General features: G+C 49.2%; 1 protein-coding gene across 3 annotated transcripts in view; it reads left to right on the top strand.

The window, feature by feature from the left end:
* Positions 1-27,304, top strand: part of LOC139273388 (high affinity immunoglobulin epsilon receptor subunit beta-like) — a 102,344-nt gene that overhangs the window by 57,861 nt on the left and 17,179 nt on the right. For all 3 annotated transcript variants that reach the window (XM_070890234.1, XM_070890232.1, XM_070890233.1), the window contains exons 4-8: positions 695-814; positions 13,350-13,514; positions 15,611-15,724; positions 18,802-18,858; positions 25,542-25,655. In XM_070890234.1, coding sequence (XP_070746335.1) covers positions 695-814; positions 13,350-13,514; positions 15,611-15,724; positions 18,802-18,858; positions 25,542-25,655 — 570 coding nt within the window. The remainder of the gene's footprint in view (positions 1-694; positions 815-13,349; positions 13,515-15,610; positions 15,725-18,801; positions 18,859-25,541; positions 25,656-27,304) is intronic.

Here is a 27,304-nt window from a genome sequence, read left to right on the forward strand (position 1 = left end):
GGGGGGTTTTGGTGGGTAGGGCGGAGTGAGGGGGGAGGTTTAGGGGGGTTGGTGAGTGGGACTGGGGGGGGCGTTGGGGGTGTTTGGTGGGTAGGGCGGAGTGGGGGGTGGGGAGAGGTTTAGGGGGGTTGGTGAGTGGGGCTGGGGGGGGGTTTGGTGGGTAGGGCGGAGTGGGGGGGGAGAGGTTTAGGGGGGTTGGTGAGTGGGGCTGGGGGGGGGGGTTTGGTGGGTAGGGCGGAGTGGGGGGGGAGAGGTTTAGGGGGGTTGATGAGTGGGGCTGGGGAGGGCGTTGGGGGTGTTTGGTGGGTAGGGCGGAGTGGGGGGTGGGGAGAGGTTTAGGGGGTTGGTGAGTGGGGCTGGGGAGGGCGTTGGGGGTGTTTGGTGGGTAGGGCGGAGTGGGGGGTGGGGAGAGGTTTAGGGGGGTTGGTGAGTGGGGCTGGGGGGGGTGTTTGGTGGGTAGGGCAGAGTGAGGGGGGAGGTTTATGGAGGATGGTGAGTGGGGCTGGGGGGGGGGTGGTTTGGGGTTGTTTGGTGGGTAGGGCGGAGTGGGTGGGTTGGGGCTTTGGTGGGGGTTTGAAGGTTGAACGGGACTTGGTGCTCGTTAGGATACGGGGCCAGCAGAGTTTGGGATGTTGTGAGTTTTGTTTCTGTCAGAGACACTGTATTAAAAGAAAGTATGCATTCCCTCTTCTAGCCCAGTGCCCAGGAACAGCCAGTGGATACCAGTGCCTTTGAGATGCAACCACCACCACCATCTCCCCATTTCACCAGGTTGGCACCAAGTACACCTCAACAAAGTCCGCAGCAGTTTAATGTAAGACTATCCTTCCATCCAAGTGCTTGAACTGTTTGTCACGCAATTTATAAACGCTCCTGATCGTCATAAGAAATAGGAGCAGGAGTCGGCCATTCGGCCCCTCGAGCCTGCTTTGCCATTTAATGAGATCACGGCTGATCTGATCATGGACTCAGCTCCACTTCCCTGCCCGCTCCCCATATCATTCAAAATTCTGTCAACCTTCGCCAATGACCCAGCCTCCATAGCTCTCTGGGCCAGAGAATTCCACAGATTTACAACTCTCTGAGAGTTCTAAATGGGCGGCCCCTTATTCTGAGACTATGCCCCCTAGTTCTAGATTCCCCCATGAGGGGAAACATCCTCTCTGCATCTACCCTGTCCAGCCTCCTCAGAATCTTATACATTTCAATAAGATCACCTCTCATTCTTCTAAACTCCAATGAGTATAGGCCCAACCTGCTCAACCTATCTTCATAAGTCAGCCCCTTCATCTCCGGAATCAATGTGGTGAACCTTCACTGAACAGCCTCCAATGCAAGTATATCCCTCCTTAAATACGGAGACCAAAACTGTACGCAGTACTCCAGGTGTGACCTCACCAATACCCTGTACAGGTGTAGCAGGACTTCTCTGCTTTTATACTCTATCCCCCTTGCAATAAAGGACAACATTCCATTTACCTTCCTGATCACTTGCTGTACGTGTTTCATGCACAAGGACCCCCAGGTCCCTCTGTACTGCAGCATTTTGTAATCTCCATTTAAATATTAATTTGCTTTTTAATTTTTCCTGTCACAGTGGATAACCTCACACTTTCCCACATTATACTCCATCTGCCAAATGTTTGCCCACTCACTTATCCTGCCAATATCCCTTTGCAGATTCTTTGTGTCCTCCTCACAACTTGCTTTCCCACCTATCTTTGTATCATCAGTAAACTTGGCTACATTACACTCAGTCCCTTCATCCAAGTCATTAATATAGATTGTAAATAGTTGGGGCCCCAGCACCGATCCCTGTGGCACCCCACTAGTCACTTTGCCAACTGGAAAATGACCCATTTATCCCGACTCTCTGTTTTCTGTTAGTTAGCCAATCCTCTATCCATGCTAATGTGGAAAGAAACCACCCAGAGTCATGCGTAAGCTATGATGTGAGAAACTTTATTACAAGCATGCAGGGGGAAAGAACTTTAGCAAAGACTCTCTCCGATCGAACAATTACATCAGATTTTATATATGATTGGGCAGAAGCGTAAACTTGACAATTTACAAAGATAAGAAATGTCCATATATGTCTGTGACTGACAGCTGCTCGACCATTGGCTCTGTCCATGTGACAGGTTAATGTCGATGTCCATGTCTCTTCCACAACTAGAACAGAGTCTAGCACGTAGGCTTTGAAAGATGCTTTCCGTTATCGCAAATGTTTCAGTTTCAAGGCCTTTACATCTCACTTTCTGTGGTTCTTCAACCACCATATCTGAAGTCACAAGTTCAACATAATGTCCTTTGTTCTAAACTGTTGAAGCCTGCAGTTTTAACATTGTTAGCTTACAAATGGCCAAGTTACCCATCAAGCCTTGCGATTACAATGGCTTGTTACTAACATAGCCATGGCATCCATTAAAAGGTCATCCTGACTTACACGTGATGGAATAATCACAGGTTCTCATCACATCAGCACATTAGATCTTATGATCAGCCATGATCTTATTGAATGGTGGTGCAGGCTCAAAGGGCCGAATGGCCTACTCCTGCACCTATTTTCTAAGTTTCTATTAAGCAATGCTACTATGCTATTAGCCCCTTAAGCCAGCTCCAGACCCTCCAGGTCGCCACATCAGCCCCTCCTGTTAGCCCCCCCCTGATCGGACCTTGTCTGATCCAGGTAGGACACACCAAACCCCGAACTCTCTACCCGTGAGTTTGTCCAGGGATCCTACTGGACTCCCGCGAGTGTCTAATTCATAAATTTCAAGGTTCTCTCAGAGCTTCACCGATGTCCTGGTGACATTGGCTGGACTTGGAACCATAGAAAGGCCAGTCCTAAATGACAGACTGATTCATTGGTACCTCCTTCTCTGGGAGCGGTTCTGTGACTATGGACACTGGGGCGTACCCTTTGTTTGGCATCGCTACCATCTGCACCGCTTGTGACAGCATGAGTGTTTGGTAGCACAGACTGACAATCAGGACAAGCACTGAGGCGATTGCGGCTGCCATTCTCCCTATTTCCAACCAATGATACTGCATTCGGCCTGTTCAGCGGTGCAATTTCGGCCTCCTCCAGTGCCTTGGCCATTCCTTTGACCAACTCTCGCTGAACCTGCCCCCTAGCGATGATCTGCCAACGTTGACGGATGTATTGTGGTCAGGGCCTTTGCTACCGCTGCCCGAGCGACCTTCCCTGGTATGTCATCCACCTCCAGCTCAACATCCCACCGTGGGCTAAAGACCGGGCCTGTGAGGGCTCCACCTGCCAGGTGGAAGTCTCCCAAGGTGAAGGAGGCTGAGATTCGGAGACAGGAAGTATAATTATTCTCACATATCAATCCTCCGTTAGAGGTAGTTCTTTTTGTCAGACAGAAGACACCACAGGGTCAGAGATGCTTGTACTGCCCTGGAAGCACCTTCTAGAGGCTCGACTGCAGAGTTATTATCTATTGGTTTCAGGGTATTGCACTATGTAGTGCTACGATTCGGTGCAGCACTTGCCCGTAGTCATAAGGAGTGTGTTACTGGTGCCTGGTACAGTACACCCTCTGGTCCCTACTCGGTAAAACCAACTTGTCTGTGACCACTCCCCAGAAATTCAAATTTATATCCCTCTGGATACATCCCATTCTTGTGTGCCTGCGGTATCATCATTAACAATTAAACATGTCTGTTGAAACCCCCACCCCATTTGCGGGTCGTGTTACCAACAGCTCCTGTTTATTTTCCTCTACATTCGTCAGATCTGAACTCCTGACCGCCCCGTATGCATGCCGGGATACTGTCCCAAACCTGAAGTGTTCGATGTCTGATTCCACACTATCAATCAGGTCCCGAGCCAGCATGCCACATGGACTGTAAATCCGTTGGCCACCATTAGGGCTTTCCCTCGGTCTTCTGTGCCTCGGTGTAACCCTGTTCCCTGCACTCCTACTGCGCCACCCAGGAGGCGTAGCTAGCCAGGCCCGTGATTTGCCACGAACTTAGGACCGAGTTGGCACTTCCAAACAAGCCCCCCTACTTCCCCCAAAATACCCGGCCTCAGCCGCCCCTTGCGAGTCCCTACTTCGGGGGCTGTGCAGTCCTTATAATCACTAAGTAATTGCTGCAATTTATGTTTCGCCCAGGTAATTAATGCTGGGTGATCATTACAATGCCGGCACTATACTGCTCAGGTTATCTGTAAAGTGAGTACAGTTACATCATATAATAGTGCCTTCGGGCCCCCGACTCTGATCATGCCATCCGCTGGAGGCGACACCGTGGTGGGACACCGCGACGGCTTTCGATATCCACATGTTGTTAAGTCACAGCATCAAAGTACGTCCCAACCGCTTCATGACATCGCTGCACAATTCTTGCCGATATTGTCCCTCAAGTCCTGGTCCCCACATGAATGGGGGCAATTCAGTCCACCCTGCGACAATATTATCACACCCGTCTCATTTCCGCTCAGCCCCGGATGTGGCGAGCAGCAGTACTACCAATGTCGCAGTCCCGTGACCGTTCTATCTCCAACCGAATCCACGCTAGTTTGCAGTTGTGTATAGAAACATAGAAAATAGGTGCAGGAGCAGGCCATTCGGCCCTTCAAGCCTGCACCGCCATTCAATAAGATCATGGCTGATCATTCACCTCAGTACCCCTTTCCTGCTTTCTCTCCATAACCCTTGATCCCTTTAACCATAAGGGCCATCTCTCACTCCCTCTTGAACTTTCTCTCCATACACCTTGATTCCTTTAACCGTAAGGACCATATCTAACTCCCTCTTGAACTTTCTCTCCATACCCCTTGATCCCTTTAGCTGTAAGGGCCATATCTAACTCCCTCTTGAATATATCCAATGAACTGGCCTCAACAACTTTCTGTGGTAGAGAATTCCACAGGTTCACAACTCTCTGGGTGAAGAAGTTTTTCCTCATCCTGGGCCTAAATGGCTTACCCCTTATCCTTAGACTGTGTCCCCTGGTTCTGGACTTCCCCAACATCGGGAACATTCTTCCTGCATCTAACCTGCCCAGTCCCGTCAGAATGATCACTTCTGGATCTGGTGACAGGGACCCAGACCTGATTGACGGCGCCTCCTTGCGTGGTGCTGGGACGAACCTCGAGTTCACATGACCAGCCGCCTGGGGCCTTTGTGATGAGCAAAGAGGTCGTTCCAGTCGGGCTGGTTGTCTGGGTGCGGACAGTTCATAGTCGCTGGAACTGATAGAGTCCCAATATGCTTGTCCCGTATTACACTCAGGATTTGTTTTCCATACCTTCGTCTTATGGGTATGTGAGGTGACTGGATCCGTGATCCATATATTGGGTTACTTCAATCACTCCCCTTGTCCTTCCTGTGGCAGTTGCACATTTTGTCCAAAGTGCAAACAAGTGCTCTTATCAATGTGCACGGTGGACACCTCCCACACTGTTGCAGTTGTCAGGAGGGTGATCACTGCTGTTGCTGTCCAACAGGCCGCCATTGAGCTATGGATTTATCTGAAATAAAGTCATGTTGGTAGAAACAGAATGTGAATTATATGTCTTAACATAGAAACATAGGAACATAGAAAATAGGTGCAGGAGTAGGCCATTCGGCCCTTCGAGCCCGCACCACCATTCAATGAGTTCATGGCTGAACATGCAACTTCAGTACCCCATTCCTGCTTTCTCGCCATACCCCTTGATCCCCCGAGTAGTAAGGACTACATCTAACTCCTTTTTGAATATATTTAGTGAATTGGCCTCAACTACTTTCTGTGGTAGAGAATTCCACAGGTTCACCACTCTCTGGGTGAAGAAGTTTCTCCTCATCTCGGTCCTAAATGGCTTACCCCTTATCCTTAGACTGTGACCCCTGGTTCTGGACTTCCCCAACATTGGGAACATTCTTCCTGCATCTAACCTGTCTAAACCCGTCAGAATTTTAAACGTTTCTATGAGATCCCCTCTCATTCTTCTGAACTCCAGTGAATACAAGCCCAGTTGATCCAGTCTTTCTTGATATGTCAGTCCCGCCATCCCGGGGATCAGTCTGGTGAACCTTCGCTGCACTCCCTCAATAGCAAGAATGTCCTTCCTCAGGTTAGGAGACCAAAACTGTACCCAATACTCCAGGTGTGGCCTCACCAAGGCCCTGTACAACTGTAGCAACACCTCCCTGCCCCTGTACTCAAATCCGCTCGCTATGAAGGCCAACATGCCATTTGCTTTCTTAACCACCTGCTGTACCTGCATGCCAACCTTCAATGACTGATGTACCATGACACCCAGGTCTCGTTGCACCTCCCTTTTTCCTAATCTGTCACCATTCAGATAATAGTCTGTCTCTCTGTTTTTACCACCAAAGTGGATAACCTCACATTTATCCACATTATACTTCATCTGCCATGCATTTTCCCACTCACCTAACCTATCCAAGTCATTCTGCAGCCTCATAGCATCCTCCTCGCAGCTCACACTGCCACCCAACTTAGTGTCATCCTCAAATTTGGAGACACTACATTTAATCCCCTCGTCTAAATCATTAATGTACAATGTAAACAGCTGGGGCCCCAGCACAGAACCTTGCGGTACCCCACTAGTCACTGCCTGCCATTCTGAAAAGTACCCATTTACTCTTACTCTTTGCTTCCTGTCTGACAACCAGTTCTCAATCCACGTCAGCACACTACCCCCAATCCCATGTGCTTTAACTTTGCACATTAATCTCTTGTGTGGGACCTTGTCGAAAGCCTTCTGAAAGTCCAAATACACCACATCAACTGGTTCTCCCTTGTCCACTCTACTGGAAACATCCCCAAAAAATTCCAGAAGATTTGTCAAGCATGATTAACCTGGGACCAAAGTTTCCATCCACTTCCTCCTGGCGTACGTATCCAAGTATACGCACGTAATACCCTGTATCTAACCTCAGGCAGTCCCGATGGCTTGGGTTTGGATTCTTGCCTATCCTGATCCGCTGCTTCTTGCTGCTGTTTTACTTCCACACTCCTGAAGTTGTTTGCACGGTTCTGTTCCATACCGCGTAATCCTATCCCTCAGCGGCCCTGTTTCACTATTCCCCCTTCTATCACACCTTCCGGTAGTCTCACAGCCCTCCCAGTCATCAATTCGTAGTAGGCAGGCCTATCGTCCGGCTGGGGTTTGCCCGCAGACTCATTAATACGGTCGGGAGCACCTATCCAGTTTTTACCCGTGCTTGCAATCGCTTTGGCTACAGCTGTTTTCAAGGTTCTTACTCATACGTTCTACCATTCCGGAACTTTGAGGGTGGTAAGGGATGTGGAACCTCTGTTTTACCCCCCCAATAACTGACATGTCCTGTTTATGACTCTACCCGTAAAGTGGCTCCCCCTCTCCCCCATCGAGGTATCACTTCCTCCGCTACAATTCTTGCAGCAGTATCGGCGGTTCAATTTCACGTTGGAAAGGCCTCCACCCAATGGGTGAAATGGTCCATTATCACCAGACAGTCAGTTTTGCTTCTCTTTGGAAGGGGGAACCGGTGAGGTCAATTTGTAGATTCTCCCACGGTCCCTTCGGCCTTGGCCGATTTCCCAAATGGCCCTTTATTTCCTTCCCTGGGTTATACTGCGCCCGGATCAAGCAGCTCTGGCAGCACTTTGCCACATCTCTGCCCAATCCCGACCACCACCAGTACCTCCTCAGTGAGTGTAGCATCCCATGCTTTCCCTGATGTATATTCCCATGATAGATTCCCAGTCGATTCTGCCTGATACACTCAGGGGGGGCTACCACCTGTTCTGTCCCTTCCAACTTCCACACTCCAGTCACATCTTCCTTCGCCCCGTCTCAACTTCCATACCTCTCTCTTCCTCTGACGTATCTTTGAGTAGCTGCACCATATTTACTTCCTCTGGTCTGAGCGGCCCCCAAGGCCGGAGAAGGGGGCGTATTTTCGGTGGCCTCTTTATCCGCCATGCCAGCCCATTCGTTTCCTTTCTGTATCCAATCGCCGCCCCTCTGATACACCTCTACCTTAAATACTGTCACCTCCACTGATAATTAGAACATAAGAATTAGGAACAGGAGTAGGCCATCTAGCCCCTCGAGCCTGCTCCGCCATTCAACAAAATCATGGCTGATCTGGCCGTGGACTCAGCTCCACTTACCCGCCCGCTCCCCGTAACCCTTAATTCCCTTATTGGTTAAAAATCTATCTATCTGTGACTTGAATACATTCAATGAGCTAGCCTCAACTGCTTCCCTGGGCAGAGAATTCCACAGATTCACAACCCTCTGGGAGAAGAAATTCCTTCTCAACTCGGTTTTAAATTGGCTCCCCCGTATTTTGAGGCTGTGCCCCCTAGTTCTAGTCTCCCCGACCAGTGGAAACAACCTCTCTGCCTCGATCTTGTCTATCCCTTTCATTATTTTAAATGTTTCTATAAGATCACCCCTCATCCTTCTGAACTCCAACGAGTAAAGACCCAGTCTACTCAATCTATCATCATAAGGTAACCCCCTCATCTCCAGAATCAGCCGAGTGAATCGTCTCTGTACCCCCTCCAAAGCCAGTATATCCTTCCTTAAGTAAGGTGACCAAAACTGCACGCAGTACTCCAGGTGCGGCCTCACCAATACCCTGTACAGTTGCAGCAGGACCTCCCTGCTTTTGTACTCCATCCCTGATGCCTTCACTAATGCTTCATGTTTAATGTGGCCCTCCCTGAGAATGTTACAAACCTCCTGTGGCCCCATGAGGCCACATAGACATGGATGATGCCAAACGCATGCCGACTATCGCTGTAAATATTCACTCGTTTCCCTCGGCAAGCCTGTAACCCTTCAACGAGGGCTACCAGTTTGGCTAGAAGGGCCGAATGGCCTACTCCTGCACCTATTTTCTATGTTCTATGTTTCTGTGCTACCTGGACGGAATCCCCTCCTTCCAGTGCCCCTTATCGGACCCACCCGACCATCCTTCCTCACGACTGCCCACCCTGTGTAAATTTCCTGGGAACCATCGACAAACATTACTTCACATTCCCCTTCAAGTGGGCTATCTTTTACCCCACAACTATCCTCATCCGCTACTGCTCGCTCACATTGATGACCCTCGCCTTCCGTTAGTATGGCGCCTGCGGGGTTTAATCCAACTATATGGACTTATCCTTTGGGATAAGCACTGCTTCCCACGTGGCTCTTCGGCTATCCGACACTGCTCTTAACCTTCCGGTCCGGGGAAGTGTGAGGTTATCCGTTTTGGCAGGAAAAATGAAAAAGCAAATTGCAAAATGCTGCAGTACAGAGGGACCTGGGAGGTCCTTGTGCAGTTAGTATGCAGGTGTAATGTTGGCCTTTATTGCAAGGGGGGATGGAGTATCAAAGTAGGGACGTCCTGCTACAACTGTACAGGGTATTGGTGGGACCACACCCGGAGTACTGCGCGCAGTTTTGGTCTCTTTATTTTAGGAAGGATATACTTGCACTGGAGGTTCACGAGGTTGATGCCTGAGATGAGGGGGTTGACTTATGAAGAAAGGTTGACCTGGTTGGGCCTCTACTCACTAAGTTTAGAAGAATGAGAGGTGATCTTATGGCGGGGGGGGGGGGTTCCACATGGTAGATGCAGAGAGGATGTTTCCCCTCGTGGGGGAATCTGGAACTAGGGGGCATAGTTTCAGAATCAGTGGTAACTGACGAGGAGGAATTTCTTCTCTCAGAGGGTTGTAAATCTGTGGAATTCTGTGCCCCAGAGAGCTGTGGGGGCTGGGTCATTGAATATATTTAAGGTGGAGATAGACAGATTTTTGAGCGATTTTGTTATGTACTGAAGCACTGTACTCCCATACGGGGTCAAGTTCACGCCGGCCAAGGCTTAGATCATCGCTTGGTGGAATATAGCGGGACTATTGTAGAATCCCTGTGGCAGCCGAGTCCAAGAGTACTGCTGGTCTGCCACAGTGACCACAAGCTTGCTTTGTGACTCCGGAGCCAAGACAGGCTCCAAAATCCACTGGAGACATCTAATACTGTAAAAATGTTATGTTCTGGGCTTAGACCATTGAGAATTGTGGCCGGGCTCGCTACAATTGGGCGCAGTCTCGGGATGCATTTATTTAACGCCGGATAATCTATCGTAAGGCGCCCAAGAGTCGTCCGGTTTCCTAACCGGCCATACCGGGGAGTTGGTTGTTGAAATGGTCTTTTTTAATAGACCTGCCTTCGGTAATTCCTGAACGATTGACCTCACCGCTGATCTTGCCTCTGGTTTAATAGGATACTGTTTATGTGGTTTCTGGGTTTCCACCCTCGACCGCGGCGGGTGTCATATTGACCCTCCCGCAATCCTGTTTGTGTCGAGCCCATAGCTCCGAAACTTGGGAACGCACAAGCCCAAAGACTCCCTCAGCCGTCCAGTCCCGGGGTCACAGGGGTAGCGGAAGCCCACCCAGGCCGTATGTTGGGCGACGCCTCCCGGCCCGTGACTGTGCTTTCTGGTTCCTCGGCCAGTTCCGCCACACGACCTCCCCCTGCCCTGGGTCAGTTGTAGCTCCCGCTTCTCGTAAAATATGTCCGTCCCCAATATTGTTCCCTCGTTATTCAGACAAACCCAGAAGTTAGAATTCTTCCCAATTCCAACAATTGTGACTCACTCCTTCTTGCCTGAAATGGTTTGCTTCCTACCCCAGTTCTGTACGTTGTCTTATTCGTAAAGGTTGGTCGGCTATCGACACAGCCGTTCCCGCATCCACATCACATCTCACACTGCCGGCCCCCTAACAGTGCTATGGTGTACATCCAGAGGTGGCCTGAGCCGGCTGAGGTGCCGAGGCGACCTATTTATCGACCTTGGAGGCCGGTTTAATTATCTCCAGGATCTGATCTAGGGTGAGCGTGGTTATTGAGGGTGCAGGTGACGCTGTTCCTATCTGCTGCCAGGGAGCCTCTCCTTGGCTCCCCCCGCCCTTCGCATAACATTGTTGTTATTCTTCTTGAGGCGTCGCCCAACATACGGCCCGGGCGGGCTTCCGCTACCCCTGTGACCCCGGGACTGAGGGCGTCTTTGGGCTTGTGTGTTCCCAATTTTCGGAGGTATGGGCTCGACACGAACGGGATTGCGGGAGGGTCAATTCGGAATTTCTTCTCCCAGAGGGTTGTGAATCTGGAATTCTCTGCCCAGGGAAGCAGTTGAGGCTAGCTCATCGAATGTGTTCAAGTCACAGATAGATAGATTTTTAACCAATAAGGGAATTAATAAGGGTTACGGGGAACGGGCGGGTAAGTGGAGCTGAGTCCACGGCCAGATCAGCCATGATCTTGTTGAATGGTGGAGCAGGCTCGAGGGGCTAGATGGCCTACTCCTGTTCCTAATTCTTACGTTCTTATGTTCTTATGTTTGGTGTGTCCCACTTTCCCGCAGTTATCACATTCCATCGTGAACCTTTCCTTTCTCCGCTCTGTTTTACCTCTTCCATGCGGACATTCCCGTGCCATGTGGCCTGGCTTCCCGCAGTTAAACCAATCGTCTATTCCTCCTCCAGTAGCAGCCCCTACAGTGTCTGTTCTCCTGGAAGGCTTTTTCTCTTTCCTTCTATCTACCAACCCGCCACCATGGCATACGTATTCCCGACCGGAATTCCCATTTCTAAAATTTCTTGATGCGCAGCGCTCAATCCCCCCCTTTAAAATTTTTTTAATATACCACATCGTCCCTCCCGGGATCTGGCAACCCCGAAAATTCCTCATATGCCTTAAACTTCCTTTTCTGTGACTTCTGCTCGCAGGGCGGGAGATTGGCGGAGCGCGCTTTGATGACGCGCTTAGGAAGGTTCGGCAGGAGTGGGGCAGGAGTGGGGGCCACCGGGAAAAAAACCATCGAGGAGAATTTCCCGAGCGGCAGTCATTCGACAGAAAATTGTCAGCCGTTCGACACCGCTGTGTGGCCGCCACTCTCCGGCAGTAACAGGCCTTATCGGGGGGGGGGGGGGGGCTGGATTTCGGCCCCTCTGGCTCTCTGCGCAATGATTTTAACCTAATCCACCCGCCTTGGGGCTTGGCGACTATTTTCCCCACCTGGTCCGTGTTGCCTTTTTTCAGTTCAATGTGGAAATACCAGCAAGGGCTTCCTTGTCCTGTGGTGGGTGGGTACTCACAATGTCCCTCCTGCTTCCAAATGGTCGCCTCGTGTAGCAATCGTGCTCCATTTCCATGAACCCTTGTCCTTGGTTCCAAAGGGAACGTCAGCATTGTTGGGATCTGGTGCTCCCCACAGTGCAAACCAAGTGGACCAAGAAACATAGAAACATAGGAAATAGGTGCAGGAGTGGGCCATTCGGCCCTTCGAGCCTGCACCGCCATTCAATATGATCATGGCTGATCATGCAACTTCAGTACCCCATTCCTGCTTTCTCTCCATACCCCTTGATCCCTTTCGCCGCAAGGGCCACATCTAACTCCCTTTTGAATATATCTAACGCCCTGGCCTCAACAACTCTCTGTGGTCAAGAATTCCACAGGTTCACCACTCTCTGAGTGAAGAAGTTTCTCCTCATCTCGGTCCTAAATGGCTTACCCCTGATCCTTAGACTGTGACCCCTGGTTCTGGACTTCCCCAAGGCTGAGAGTGAACCGATAAGTCATTGGGGCCAGTCTTGGTCGGTGACTTGACGTTGGGATCTTGTAGACTGGCAGTTCCATGACTCATGTTGAGTTAATTATCTATTACTTCCATCCGTCAGCCCCTGTATTGGTCGTGCATGGTCAGATACTGTGCTGAGAATCGGCAACTCAATGCTACCATGTACAGAGGCCTTCTTGTCCTCAAAACTCACAGAACCAACCACACCAAATAGAAATGCTTGAAGCTAACCATGTTGTTGAGTATATTCTCTGGAGCTTAGAAGAATGAGAGGCGATCTCATTGAATCGTATCAAATTCTTAAAGGGTTTGACAGGGGAGATGCTGAGAGGATATTTTCTCCCTGGCTGGAGAGTCTAGAACTAGAACCAGGGTTCACAGTATCAGGAGAAGGGGTCGGCCATTTAGGACTGAGATGAGGAGACATTTTTTCACTCAGAGGGTGGTGAATCTTTGGACTTCTCTACTCCAGAGGGCTGTGGATGCACAATCGTCGAGTACATTCAAGACAGTGATCGAGCGCTGTTTGGATACTAAGGAAATCGAGGGATTATGGAGATCGGGCAGGAAGCTGGAGTTGAGGTAGAAGATCAGCTATGATCGAGTGAATGGCGGTAGCAGGCTCGAGGGGCCGTGTGGCCTATTCCTGCTCCTGTTTCTTACGTTCTTAAATGCTTTCTCTTATCAAGACTGACAAAATTCCCAACAGGGTGATGACTGATGTTGTTCTCTCTGCAGAAACCGTCTGTCTCCAAACCGGCAGATACTCGAGAAGTTGACAAGGAAGCTCACCACGAAGCGCCGGAGCCTACAGCAGTCCCAGTGGCGATCCAGGTCACCTCCAGTGCATCTGCAGCCTCGGCTGAGCTGTGGGTTCTTCGGAGAGAACTGAAAGCTTTGGGAGTAAACATCAAATCTCTTTTCTTTCCTAAGTTTGAAATGATGGCAGTACTTGGTGTGCACCCGCCCCCTTTCTCTGCTCGCGATGCAAGCATCACGAGGGTTCATTAAAGAACCGCTTTCCCAGAATTGTGTACATTAAGTGGGGCTGTGAGACATTCTGAACCCTGGTTACGCACGGAATCAAAGTGCCCCTACCCACTTTATATTCTCGTCCTGTGGCATTGCTCACAGGCAGAGTTTTTTTTTTTAAATAGGTAGGTGTGACGAGCTGACGCCTCTCCATGGGCTAGGTCATAAATTGAGTCCCAGGGGCCCAGGGTCTTGACCAGGCCTTTATTTTCAACATGGTTAAAATTTCAGTTCCGATGTTGAAGTTTTCATTGTTTACATTTATTTCAACTTCTTTCGTTCAGCCAAATGGTGTCGATTTATTTCAACTTTCTCAAAAGTTCAGTTTCTGGAGGTTTAAATTGGCTTTCTTCTGTTTTTGTTGCACCAAGTTACTCTTGGAGCACTGTGCACAGTTTCGATCTCCATATCACACTGGAAGTTACTGTGTACAGTTCTGGTCTCCATATCACACTGGGAGTTACTGTGCACAGTTCTGGTCTCCATATAACACTGGGAGTTACTGTGTACAGTTCTGGTCATATCACACTGGGAGTTACTGTGCAGAGTTCTGGTCATATCACACTGGGAGTTACTGTGCACAGTTCTGGTCATATCACACTGGGAGTTACTGTGCACAGTTGTGGTCTCCATATCACACTGAGAGTTACTGTGTACAGTTCTGGCCATATCACACTGGGAGTTACTGTGTACAGTTCTGGTCTCCATATCACACTGGGAGTTACTGTGCACAGTTCTGGTCTCCATATCACACTGGGAGTTACTGTGCACAGTTCCAATCTCCGTATCACACTGGGAGTACTGTGTACAGTTCTATTCTCCATATCACACTGGGAGTTACTGTGCACAGTTCTGGGCTCCATATCACACTGGGAGTTACTGTGCACAGTACTGGTCATATCATACTGGGAGCACTGTGCACAGTTCTGGCCATATCACACTGGGAGTTACTGTGCACAGTTCTGGTCTCCATATCACACTGGGAGCTACTGTGTACAGTTCTGGCCATATCACACTGGGAGCATTGTGCACAGTTCTGGTCATATCACACTGGGAGTTACTGTGCACAGTTCTGGTCTCCATATCACACTGGGAGCATTGTTCACAGTTCTGGTCATATCACACTGGGAGTTACTGTGCACAGTTCCGATCTCCATATCACTCTGGAGTTACTGTGCACAGTTTTGGTCTCCATATCACACTGGGAGTTACTGTGCACAGTTCTGGTCTCCATATCACACTGGGAGTTACTGTGCACAGTTCTGGTCTCCATATTACACTGGGAGTTACTGTGCACAGTTCTGGTCTCCATATCACACTGGGAGTTACTGTGTACAGTTCTGGTCTCCATAATCACACTGGGAGTTACTGTGCACAGTTCTGGTCTCCATATCACACTGGGAGTTACTGTGCATAGTTCTGGTCTCCATATCACACTGTGAGTTACTGTGCACAGTTCTGGTCTCCATATCACACTGGGAGTTACTGTGCATAGTTCTGGTTTCCATATCACACTGGGAGTTACTGTGTACAGTTCTGGTCTCCATATCACACTGGGAGTTACTGTGTACAGTTCTGTTCTCCATATCACACTGGGAGTTACTGTGCATAGTTCTGGTTTCCATATCACACTGGGAGTTACTGTGTACAGTTCTGGTCTCCATATCACATTGGGAGTTACTGTGTACAGTTCTGGTCATATCACACTGGGAGTTACTGTGTACAGTTCTGGTCTCCATATCACATTGGGAGTTACTGTGTACAGTTCTGGTCTCCATATTATAGACCAATCTTACCCCCAAGGCATCAACCAGCAAGCAGTAGAGCGAGGTAGCGCAGTCTATACTGATGTACGATCATCTGTTGAGGTTTCCTCCAAATATCTAAAACGTTTCAGTAATTAATTGCTTTATCTTTGCCTTGTAAAATTATCCTTTTTCTGTTTTTCATCGTTCCCTTCTATTCAGGCCACCCAGATATTGATTGGCTTTATCCAGCTTGTCTTCGGTGTCCCTCTCTCCATGTCTATGATCTATTCAGTAGCAGGAAAATCTGGAGTCTCGTTCTGGACCGGAATTTGGGTCAGTTTGCCCCTTGACCTCCTGGTCAAACCGCGGCGGTCTTGTTTACATAAGAACATAAGAATTAGGAACAGGAGTAGGCCATCTAGCCCCTTGAGCCTGCTCCGCCATTCAACAAGATCATGGCTGATCTGGCCGTGGACTCAGCTCCACTTACCCGCCCGCTCCCCGTAACCCTTAATTCCCTTATTGGTTAAAAATCTATCTATCTGTGACTTGAATACATTCAATGAGCTAGCCTCAACTGCTTCCCTGGGCAGAGAATTCCACAGATTCACAACCCTCTGGGAGAAGAAATTCCTTCTCAACTCAGTTTTAAATTGGCTCCCCCGTATTTTGAGGCTGTGCCCCCTAGTTCTAGTCTCCCCGACCAGTGGAAACAACCTCTCCGCCTCTATCTTGTCTATCCCTTTCATTATTTTAAATGTTTCTATAAGATCACCCCTCATCCTTCTGAACTCCAACGAGTAAAGACCCAGTCTACTGTTGAAGGCAGCGGCGGCCATTGTTACAGTACCACACAGAGGACCTTTACAGAGAGCGCTAATCGAAACTCCCGGAGAGAGCTCCTGAAGAGATTGGGTAGATTTTATCGAATTAGGAATTAGCAGACACTTCTGCACCCAAAGGGTGGTAGAAGTGTGGAACCCTCTCCCACAGGGTTTTGAGAAACAAGGGTAAGGGATATGGAGCCAACGGTGGCTTGGATGGAGTTAGGATACAGACAATCTCACTGAATGGCGGACCAGGCTCGAGGAGCTGAATGGCCTCCTCCTGTTCTTATTGGCTGCAGAGTGCAAAGCTCAGTGGCCACTGGGTGGGTGGAGGGTGACCCGAGGCAGGCCGACCTCCCAACAAATTCTGGCCGTGGGCACTCCGATCTACCCCAGTCTGTCAACTCCTCTTTGTATGACCAAGATGAGTTGGCCGCAGTTGTACAAAAGCTGCTCTGGTAATGCTCCAGCTTCCTGCGCCAGCTTTATACTCATCCCCACGTGGCCCAGAGGAAGAGACCTTTCCACACCAGGGATCGTTTCTGTATAAAGTCCTTGCATCCTGTCAACCTATCAAAACCGTTTAAGGTCCCTCATGTCCGCAGGGCCGAGTCCCTCTGGTCGCTGCACCCAGCGGCGTTGCAAACATATCTGGAGAGATTTTGGGGATGAAGTCAGACATGGGTGTTGCTGGTGGGGGTGACAGGAGAAACAGACAGAATCGCCCATTGTAGGACACGGCCCGGTATTCAGTCCTATTGAAGCCAGCAGAGCTCAGTATCGGGCTGAGTATGTCATGGGCGAGCGATGCAATAGCGCCAGTTTTGTGTCACCCTTCCTGCCCAAAAGCCAATTTCAGCCCCTTTATCCAATCAGAATCACTGGGGTCCATGGATGCTGGTGACCTCAGGGTGACCCTAACCTTTGAGTGTTTGGTTGCGGAAGATACCACAAGCCGAACTCGATCCTGTGCTCGCCTGAGGTCCAAACACACGCACTTTCCAGCGGGGATCACTGGATCGTGTGATCAGGAGCAGGATCGCTGGATGATTTTTTTTTAAAATTCATTCGCGGAATTTGGGCTGCACTGGCAAGGCCGGGGCATTTATTGCCCATCTCTAATTGCCCCTTGAGAAGGTGGTGGTGAGCTGCCTTGTGGAATGGCTACAGTCTGTGTGGCGAAGGTTATTCCCACAGTGCTGTTCGGGAGGGAGTTCCAGCATTTTGATCCAGCGACGATGACGGAACGGCCGATATATTTCCAAGTCAGTGACTCGGAGGGGAACGTGGAGGTGGTGATGTTCCCATGCGCCTGCTGCCCTTGTCCTTCTAGGTGGTAGAGGTCACGGGTTTGGGAGGTGCTGCAGAAGAAGCCTTGGCGAGTTGCTGCAGTGCATCTTGATAGTACGCACTGCATGTTATGGTCTTCCCTAATCCAGGGACGCTAAGGTCAGTTACAGGATCCCTGCTTAGCAAACCTCAGTGAATGAATCCTGGGTTCGGACCGGTCAATAAAATACATTCCACAACATACAGCACACTTAGCTCCGTTTGAACCCCTTTCACTCACCATCCTGAGACGCGTTGACAGGGGCAGGGAGTTCCTGTCATGGCCGTATTGATAGCAGCGGGTAGAGATTCTACTTTACCGCAATCGGCAATCCGGGAGCAAACTGCATTCAAAATAGTGCCAGTTTTCCAAATTGAATTTTTGGCTCAAATTTCCACTCAAACTCATTTGCCGATCACCACATGCAAAATCCTCCACCAACCAGCACAATCGGGCAGCACGTAATTGTTCTTTGGTTTTTTTTTTGCATTAAAAAATATTCCTTGATGCAAGTTTGTGGTAACCTGTTGTAGTTGATCAATGGGTTTATCACCAAAAATAAGCATTTTTAATCTAGAACGTCTGCTCCACCACCTGTGAGTAACCCAATTTTAAATAACTTCAAATGAATTTTAAAAAACTGCACAGAACCATTCACTGGTTACATTAATATTTTTTAATAATTGGAAACTTTTAAAGGTTCCCATTAGTGCCCTTGAGCCTAAAAAAAATCACCTTCATTTTACGAGCCGCCTCGAAGGCCCGCAAACGGCCACAATTTAGCGGAAACTTGCCACGGCGATTAGTTTGATCTGGGGCACGGCCAGGTTTGTGGGCTGGGATGGCGTTTGGCACAATGCTTTTTTAAACCGACATCACAGATCGCGCAAACTCGATTTGCGTCGGCTGAAACTTGTGCTTGAAATGCCTCGATCTTTGGCTTGTGCTTCGCCAGATTTCGGGCGTATTGCCCTGGAAGAAACGAGCGGAAAGTCTACTCCCCAGATTTGGGGAAAGAATCGGGTGTCAACAGATTGAGGGGTTGAGGTTCCACTGTGCTATATTTGTATCGCGTTCATTGATGCGTTCATCTGGAACTACGGTGTAAACGGCGATGAACAGAGGAACAAATGTATAACAAATATATTGCACGTTAACCCCAGCATGTGTTTGAGTGACTTTGAAGGGCAGCTAATTCTAACCAATTCCAAACCAGCGCTAACATTTTGCCTTCTGACTGGTTTCTCTTGCAGTATATTATTTCAGGATCCTTAACAGTTGAGCTGAAGAGGAAGCCGACCAGATGGATTGTAAGTAGCAGTGAGCTTGTGTCGAAAGTCTAGCGGGCCCCAAATTGCCTCTTTCCGAGAGGCCCACTCTGGCCTCCGGGAGGCGCTAACGCTGCGATAAGTACTGTCCGCCCGGAAGCGACCGGCCTGGAATTTCCCTCCCCGGGGATTGCCCCGCGGGCGAAAACGTTTTTGTGCCGCGCCCCGGTAGTTTTCACCCTGGGCGGCAGCGCACACGGCGATGATGTCATCACCTTGCGCGCCGACCCCTTTGCCCCCTGCGAGAGCGAGGTTGGCGTGGGGGGCGATGCCACTGAAAGATTTGCGGCTCACAAAGCTGTGGTGGTTGGGGCGTCCCGGCCGTCCTTAAAGGGGAGGGCCTTGCACCGCGGCCGCCATCTTAACTTTATTGGCGGCCGACTTTGGAGACAGCCCAACAATGGCGGCCTTTGGTTTGGCCGGGCCCCCAACAGCCGAAACCCTCCCTGGTGACCCAGTGGGTGTCATGGAGCTGGCTCCAGGGTTCGCAGCGTCCTTCCCTTTTAAGAGAAGGGGACTGACTCACAGCGCCCCGCTCCCGCCTCCCTCCCGGCCCAAGAGCGCCCGGATGATTTTTTTAAATCACAGTGCCCAATTCCAGGGCTCTTATATCCGCCTGGCCGCCTACTGCTGGGTGAAAAAAAAATCACTTAATTCGAATGAAACGCCCCGAACCGAATGCGGGGCAACTTTGTCCCCTTGGTGTTATAAGCAAGACTGTGCAATTGCTGTTTCCACTTGGAACCTGTGCGTGCAATTTTACAAAGTATTGACAGCACAGAAAAGGGCCATTCAGCCCAACAGGTCAATGCCGGTGTTTCTGCTCCACAAAGCCTCCTCCCACCCTTCGTCATCTCAGCCGTCAACATATCCTATTCCTTTCTCCCTCGTGTGCTTATCCAGCTTCCCCTTAAATGCATCTACTCTATTCACCTCAACCACTCCCTGTGATAACGAGTTCCACATTCTCACCACTCTCTGGGTAAAGAAGTTTCTCCTCCACCTATAAGACTGTGTTTTTTGTATCTACCATCTGGGGAGTGCACCCCAGCAACACCCACCCAGCACTGTGACGGGAGACCTGCCCTCACAGCTTCCCTCTTTCCCACCCCCCTCTCTGTCTCTCCGAAAAGAAAAAAGAAAAAGAGAAAGAAGTTTCTCCTGAACTCCCCATTGGATTTATTAGTGACTATCTCATAGTTATGGTTCTGGTTTCGCCCGCAAGTGGAGACATCCTCTCCACATCTACCCGATCAAAGATCTTTATCAAGTTAGCCCACAGTCTTCTCCTTTCTAGAGCAAAGAGCCCCATCCAGTCTGTTCATTATCATCAAATCATAGGCAATCCCTCGGAATCGAGGAAGACTTGCTTCCACTCTAAAAGTGAGTCCTTAGGTGGCTGAACAGTCCAATACGAGAGCCACAGTCCCTGTCACAGGCGGGACAGATAGTCGTTGAGGGAAGGGGTGGGTGGGACTGGTTGGCCGCACGCTCTTTCCGCTGCCTGCGCTTGATTTCCACACCACTCGGCGAAATCTGTTCAATTTGTTAAATCTTTGCTGATAGGTCCACCTCTCAGTTCTGGTACCATTCTAGTCAATCTTTTTTCAATCTTCGCCAATGTTTTTTCTTGGCTAAAATTATCAACAGGAGGAATATTAGCCTCCAAGGTTGCGGGTTGATGCCTTGAAAAATTCTGGCTCCATGTGTTTGTGATCATTTATTTTGAAGGGTTTTATGGATTGTGCCCAGTACACTGCATTGTGCAGTGGTACAACACATGTTTGCACCTCGATTGCACATGCCTGTCATTCTCCAGTGATACGGAAGGCGGGGGGGGCAATTCTTCCCCCACAGAACAAACACCCACAGCAATGGCTTGGAAGGATCCAGCGGCATAAAGACCGAGGGGAGTTTTCTGTATTCTTGTCTCGGCATTTCTGCCGTGAAATTTGCACGTGCTCATCCCAACAATTTTCCAGCCATCCGTTTTAATGGATGCAAGATCAATATTCGAGAAATTTAACATTTTTCCCATCTCAATTTTTAACACTTTTATATCGGCCGTTTCTTCCCCAGCTATTTTAATGAAGGGGTTAACCTGTTTATAAAGCATAGGGGATCCTTGGCCTTATTAATAGAGGGATAGAGTACAACAGCACGTAAGTTATTGCTAAGCCTTTATAAAACACTGGTTAGCCCTCAGCTGGTGAACCGTGTCCCATTCTAGGCACCACACTTTAGGGAGGATGTGAAGGCCTGGGAGATTGCCCAGAATGGTACCAGGGATGTGGGACTTCAGTTACATGGAGAGACTGGAGAAGCTGGGATTGTTCTCCTTAGAGCAGAGAAGGTTAAGGGGAGATTGACCAGAATGGTACCGGGGATGTGGGACTTCAGTTACATGGAGAGACTGGAGAAGCTGGGATTGTTCTCCTTAGAGCAGAGAAGGTTAAGGGGAGATTGACCAGAATGGTACCAGGGATGTGGGACCTCAGTTACATGGAGAGACTGGAGAAGCTGGGATTGTTCTCCTTAGAGCAGAGAAGGTTAAGGGGAGATTGGCCAGAATGGTACCGGGGATGTGGGACCTCAGTTACATGGGGAGACTGGAGAAGCTGGGGTTGTTCTCCTTAGAGCAGAGAAGGTTAAGGGGAGATTGACCAGAATGGTACCAGGGATGTGGGACCTCAGTTACAGGGAGAGACTGGAGAAGCTGGGATTGTTCTCCTTAGAGCAGAGAAGGTTAAGGGGAGATTGACCAGAATGGTACCAGGGATGAGGGACTTCAGTTACATGGAGAGACTGGAGAAGCTGGGATTGTTCTCCTTAGAGCAGAGAAGGTTAAGGGGAGATTGACCAGAATGGTACCAGGGATGTGGGACCTCAGTTACAGGGAGAGACTGGAGAAGCTGGGATTGTTCTCCTTAGAGCAGAGAAGGTTAAGGGGAGATTGCCCAGAATGGTACCAGGGATGTGGGACTTCAGTTACATGGAGAGACTGGAGAAGCTGGGATTGTTCTCCTTAGAGCAGAGAAGGTTAAGGGGAGATTGACCAGAATGGTACCAGGGATGTGGGACCTCAGTTACATGGAGAGACTGGAGAAGCTGGGATTGTTCTCCTTAGAGCAGAGAAGGTTAAGGGGAGATTGGCCAGAATGGTACCGGAGATGTGGGACCTCAGTTACATGGAGAGACTGGAGAAGCTGGGATTGTTCTCCTTAGAGCAGAGAAGGTTAAGGGGAGATTGACCAGAATGGTACCAGGGATGTGGGACCTCAGTTACAGGGAGAGACTGGAGAAGCTGGGATTGTTCTCCTTAGAGCAGAGAAGGTTAAGGGGAGATTGACCAGAATGGTACCAGGGATGTGGGACTTCAGTTACATGGAGAGACTGGAGAAGCTGGGATTGTTCTCCTTAGAGCAGAGAAGGTTAAGGGGAGATTGACCAGAATGGTACCAGGGATGTGGGACCTCAGTTACAGGGAGAGACTGGAGAAGCTGGGATTGTTCTCCTTAGAGCAGAGAAGGTTAAGGGGAGATTGACCAGAATGGTACCGGGGATGTGGGACCTCAGTTACATGGGGAGACTGGAGAAGCTGGGGTTGTTCTCCTTAGAGCAGAGAAGGTTAAGGGGAGATTGACCAGAATGGTACCAGGGATGTGGGACTTCAGTTACATGGAGAGACTGGAGAAGCTGGGATTGTTCTCCTTAGAGCAGAGAAGGTTAAGGGGAGATTGACCAGAATGGTACCAGGGATGTGGGACCTCAGTTACATGGAGAGACTGGAGAAGCTGGGATTGTTCTCCTTAGAGCAGAGAAGGTTAAGGGGAGATTGACCAGAATGGTACCAGGGATGAGGGACTTCAGTTACATGGAGAGACTGGAGAAGCTGGGATTGTTCTCCTTAGAGCAGAGAAGGTTAAGGGGAGATTGACCAGAATGGTACCAGGGATGTGGGACCTTAGTTACAGGGAGAGACTGGAGAAGCTGGGATTGTTCTCCTTAGAGCAGAGAAGGTTAAGGGGAGATTGACCAGAATGGTACCAGGGATGAGGGACTTCAGTTACATGGAGAGACTGGAGAAGCTGGGATTGTTCTCCTTAGAGCAGAGAAGGTTAAGGGGAGATTGACCAGAATGGTACCAGGGATGTGGGACCTCAGTTACAGGGAGAGACTGGAGAAGCTGGGATTGTTCTCCTTAGAGCAGAGAAGGTTAAGGGGAGATTGACCAGAATGGTACCCGGGATGTGGGACTTCAGTTACATGGGGAGACTGGAGAAGCTGGGATTGTTCTCCTTAGAGCAGAGAAGGTTAAGGGGAGATTGACCAGAATGGTACCGGAGATGTGGGACCTCAGTTACATGGAGAGACTGGAGAAGCTGGGATTGTTCTCCTTAGAGCAGAGAAGGTTAAGGGGAGATTGACCAGAATGGTACCAGGGATGTGGGACCTCAGTTACAGGGAGAGACTGGAGAAGCTGGGATTGTTCTCCTTAGAGCAGAGAAGGTTAAGGGGAGATTGACCAGAATGGTACCAGGGATGAGGGACTTCAGTTACATGGAGAGACTGGAGAAGCTGGGATTGTTCTCCTTAGAGCAGAGAAGGTTAAGGGGAGATTGACCAGAATGGTACCAGGGATGTGGGACCTCAGTTACATGGGGAGACTGGAGAAGCTGGGGTTGTTCTCCTTAGAGCAGAGAAGGTTAAGAGGAGATTGATCAGAATGGTATCAGGGATGTGGGACTTCAGTTACATGGAGAGACTGGAGAAGCTGGGATTGTTCTCCTTAGAGCAGAGAAGGTTAAGGGGAGATTGACCAGAATGGTACCAGGGATGTGGGACCTCAGTTACAGGGAGAGACTGGAGAAGCTGGGATTGTTCTCCTTAGAGCAGAGAAGGTTAAGGGGAGATTGACCAGAATGGTACCAGGGATGAGGGACTTCAGTTACATGGAGAGACTGGAGAAGCTGGGATTGTTCTCCTTAGAGCAGAGAAGGTTAAGGGGAGATTGACCAGAATGGTACCAGGGATGTGGGACCTCAGTTACAGGGAGAGACTGGAGAAGCTAGGATTGTTCTCCTTAGAGCAGAGAAGGTTAAGGGGAGATTGACCAGAATGGTACCGGGGATGTGGGACCTCAGTTACATGGGGAGACTGGAGAAGCTGGGGTTGTTCTCCTTAGAGCAGAGAAGGTTAAGGGGAGATTGACCAGAATGGTACCAGGGATGTGGGACTTCAGTTACATGGAGAGACTGGAGAAGCTGGGATTGTTCTCCTTAGAGCAGAGAAGGTTAAGGGGAGATTGACCAGAATGGTACCAGGGATGAGGGACTTCAGTTACATGGAGAGACTGGAGAAGCTGGGATTGTTCTCCTTAGAGCAGAGAAGGTTAAGGGGAGATTGACCAGAATGGTACCAGGGATGTGGGACCTTAGTTACAGGGAGAGACTGGAGAAGCTGGGATTGTTCTCCTTAGAGCAGAGAAGGTTAAGGGGAGATTGACCAGAATGGTACCGGGGATGTGGGACCTCAGTTACATGGGGAGACTGGAGAAGCTGGGGTTGTTCTCCTTAGAGCAGAGAAGGTTAAGAGGAGATTGATCAGAATGGTATCAGGGATGTGGGACTTCAGTTACATGGAGAGACTGGAGAAGCTGGGATTGTTCTCCTTAGAGCAGAGAAGGTTAAGGGGAGATTGACCAGAATGGTACCAGGGATGTGGGACCTTAGTTACAGGGAGAGACTGGAGAAGCTGGGATTGTTCTCCTTAGAGCAGAGAAGGTTAAGGGGAGATTGACCAGAATGGTACCGGGGATGTGGGACCTCAGTTACATGGGGAGACTGGAGAAGCTGGGGTTGTTCTCCTTAGAGCAGAGAAGGTTAAGAGGAGATTGATCAGAATGGTATCAGGGATGTGGGACTTCAGTTACATGGAGAGACTGGAGAAGCTGGGATTGTTCTCCTTAGAGCAGAGAAGGTTAAGGGGAGATTGACCAGAATGGTACCGGGGATGTGGGACCTCAGTTACATGGGGAGACTGGAGAAGCTGGGATTGTTCTCCTTAGAGCAGAGAAGGTTAAGGGGAGATTTGATCGAGGTGTTCCAAATCATGAAGGGTTTTGAAGAGTAAATAAGGAGAAACAGTTTCCTCTGGCAGAAGGGTCGGTAACTAACGGACACAATTTAAGGTGATTGGCAAATGAACAAGAGGTGGCATGAGGGAACATTTTGTTTACGCAGCGAATCATTGCGATCGGGAACGCGCTGCCTGAAAGGGCGGTGGAAGTAGGTTCAATAGTGACTTTCAAAAGGAACTTGGATAAATACGTGAAAGAAATAATTTTACAGGGCTATAGGGAAAGAGCAGAGGATTGGAACGACATGGATAGCTCTACCATAGAGCGGAACAGGCACAATGGGCTGAATGGCTTCCTTCTGTGCTGTATCATTCCATGATTCTATGTTTTGAAATACATGGGTGACCGGCTTTGTTAAAATAGCAGACAAAATAACGACCTACAACATCACCCGGTAATATCGCTTAGCTCAATTTCGGGACATCCCAGAAAAACTTAATAGGTCGCCAGTATTGTCGATTGTGAAATGGACACCATTACACTATCTATTTGAAGCATCATGTGCCCTGTGTTGTATTGTACTTAGATGAAGGCAGGACTTCTCATGAACAGCGTTAGTGCTGGTGCAACTACAATTGGCATCATACTATATTCCATCTCGCTGCTTTTTACACCAACGCCTGAAGCTCTCTACTATTCCGTAAGTACTATATTCTATGGGTCTAACAGTCAATTGTAATTTGTACCATTTATATTGGACACTATTCACCTGTCCAGGAGATAGTTAATGAGTTGTCAAATATTTTTTTTTTAAGTTGATCTTATATAACAGGAAAATTTGCCATAAGAAATGCAGAGGCACTTTCAAAATATGAGATAAAATGGAATTAAAAAACTTCTTGCAGTCCATGCAATGTATGTACAGTAGTCTGATCATTGTCTGTACCCATCATACAGACCATGTACAATTATCCTTTCATTGACTTTGCCCAACCCACAGACCATGTACAATTATCCTATCATTGACACTACCCAACCCACAGACCATGTACAATTATCCTATCATTGACTTTGCCCAACACACAGACCATATATAATTGTCCTATCATTGACTTTGCCCAACACACAGACCATATATAATTGTCCTATCATTGACTTTGCCCAACACACAGACCATGTACAATTGTCCTATCATTGACTCTACCCAACCCACAGACCATGTACAATTATCCTATCATTGACTCTACCCAACCCACAGACCATGTACAATTGTCCTATCATTGACTGTACCCAACACACAGACCATGTACAATTCTCCTATCATTGACACTACCCAACCCACAGACCATGTATAATTATCCTATCATTGACACTACCCAACCCACAGAACATGTACAATTATCCTATCATTGACTCTACCCAACACATAGACCATGTACAATTATCCTATCATTGACACTACCCAATCCAGAGATCATGTACAATTGTCCTATCATTGACTCGACCCAACACACAGACCATGTACAATTATCCTATCATTGACACTACCCAACACACAGACCATGTACAATTGTTCTATCATTGACTGTACCCAACCCACAGACCATGTACAATTGTCCTATCATTGACTGTACCCAACCCACAGACCATGTACAATTATCCTATCATTGACTCTACCCAACACACAGTCCTTCCGCTGCCTGCGCTTGGCCTCTTCGTGCTCTTTGCGTTGAGACTCAAAGAGCTCAACGCCCTCCCGGTGGATGGGCTTTCTCCACCTCGGGCGGTCTGCGGCCAGGGTCTCCCAGGTGTCAGTGGTGATGTCGCACTTTGAGGGTGTCCTTATAACATTATCGCTGTTCTCCTTTGGCTCGTTTACCATGAAGGAGCTCAGCATAAAGCATTTGCTTAGGGTGTCTCGTATCTGGCATGCGAACTATGTGGCCTGCCCAGCGAAGCTGATCGAGTGTGGTTAGTGCTTCAATACTGAGCATGTTAGCCTGGTCGAGGACACTGATGTTGGATCGCCTGTCCCCGCAGGGGATTGGCAGGATCTTGCGGAGACATCGTTGGTGATATATCTCCAGCGACTTGAGGTGCCTTTTATACATCGTCCATGCTTCTGATCCATACAGGAGGGCGGATATTACTACAGCCCTGTAGCCCATGAGTTTGGTGGTAGATCTGAGGGTCTGGTCTTCAAACACTCTTTTCCTCAGACAGCCGAAGGCTGCACTGGCGCACTGGAGGCGATGCTGAATCTCCGCATCAATGTCTGCCTTTGTTGATAAGAGGCCCCCGAGATATGGGAAATGGTCCACGTTGTCCAGGGCCATGCCGTGGATCTTG

Source organism: Pristiophorus japonicus, chromosome 9 (genome assembly GCF_044704955.1).
Source record: "Pristiophorus japonicus isolate sPriJap1 chromosome 9, sPriJap1.hap1, whole genome shotgun sequence".
NCBI lineage: Eukaryota > Metazoa > Chordata > Chondrichthyes > Pristiophoridae > Pristiophorus > Pristiophorus japonicus.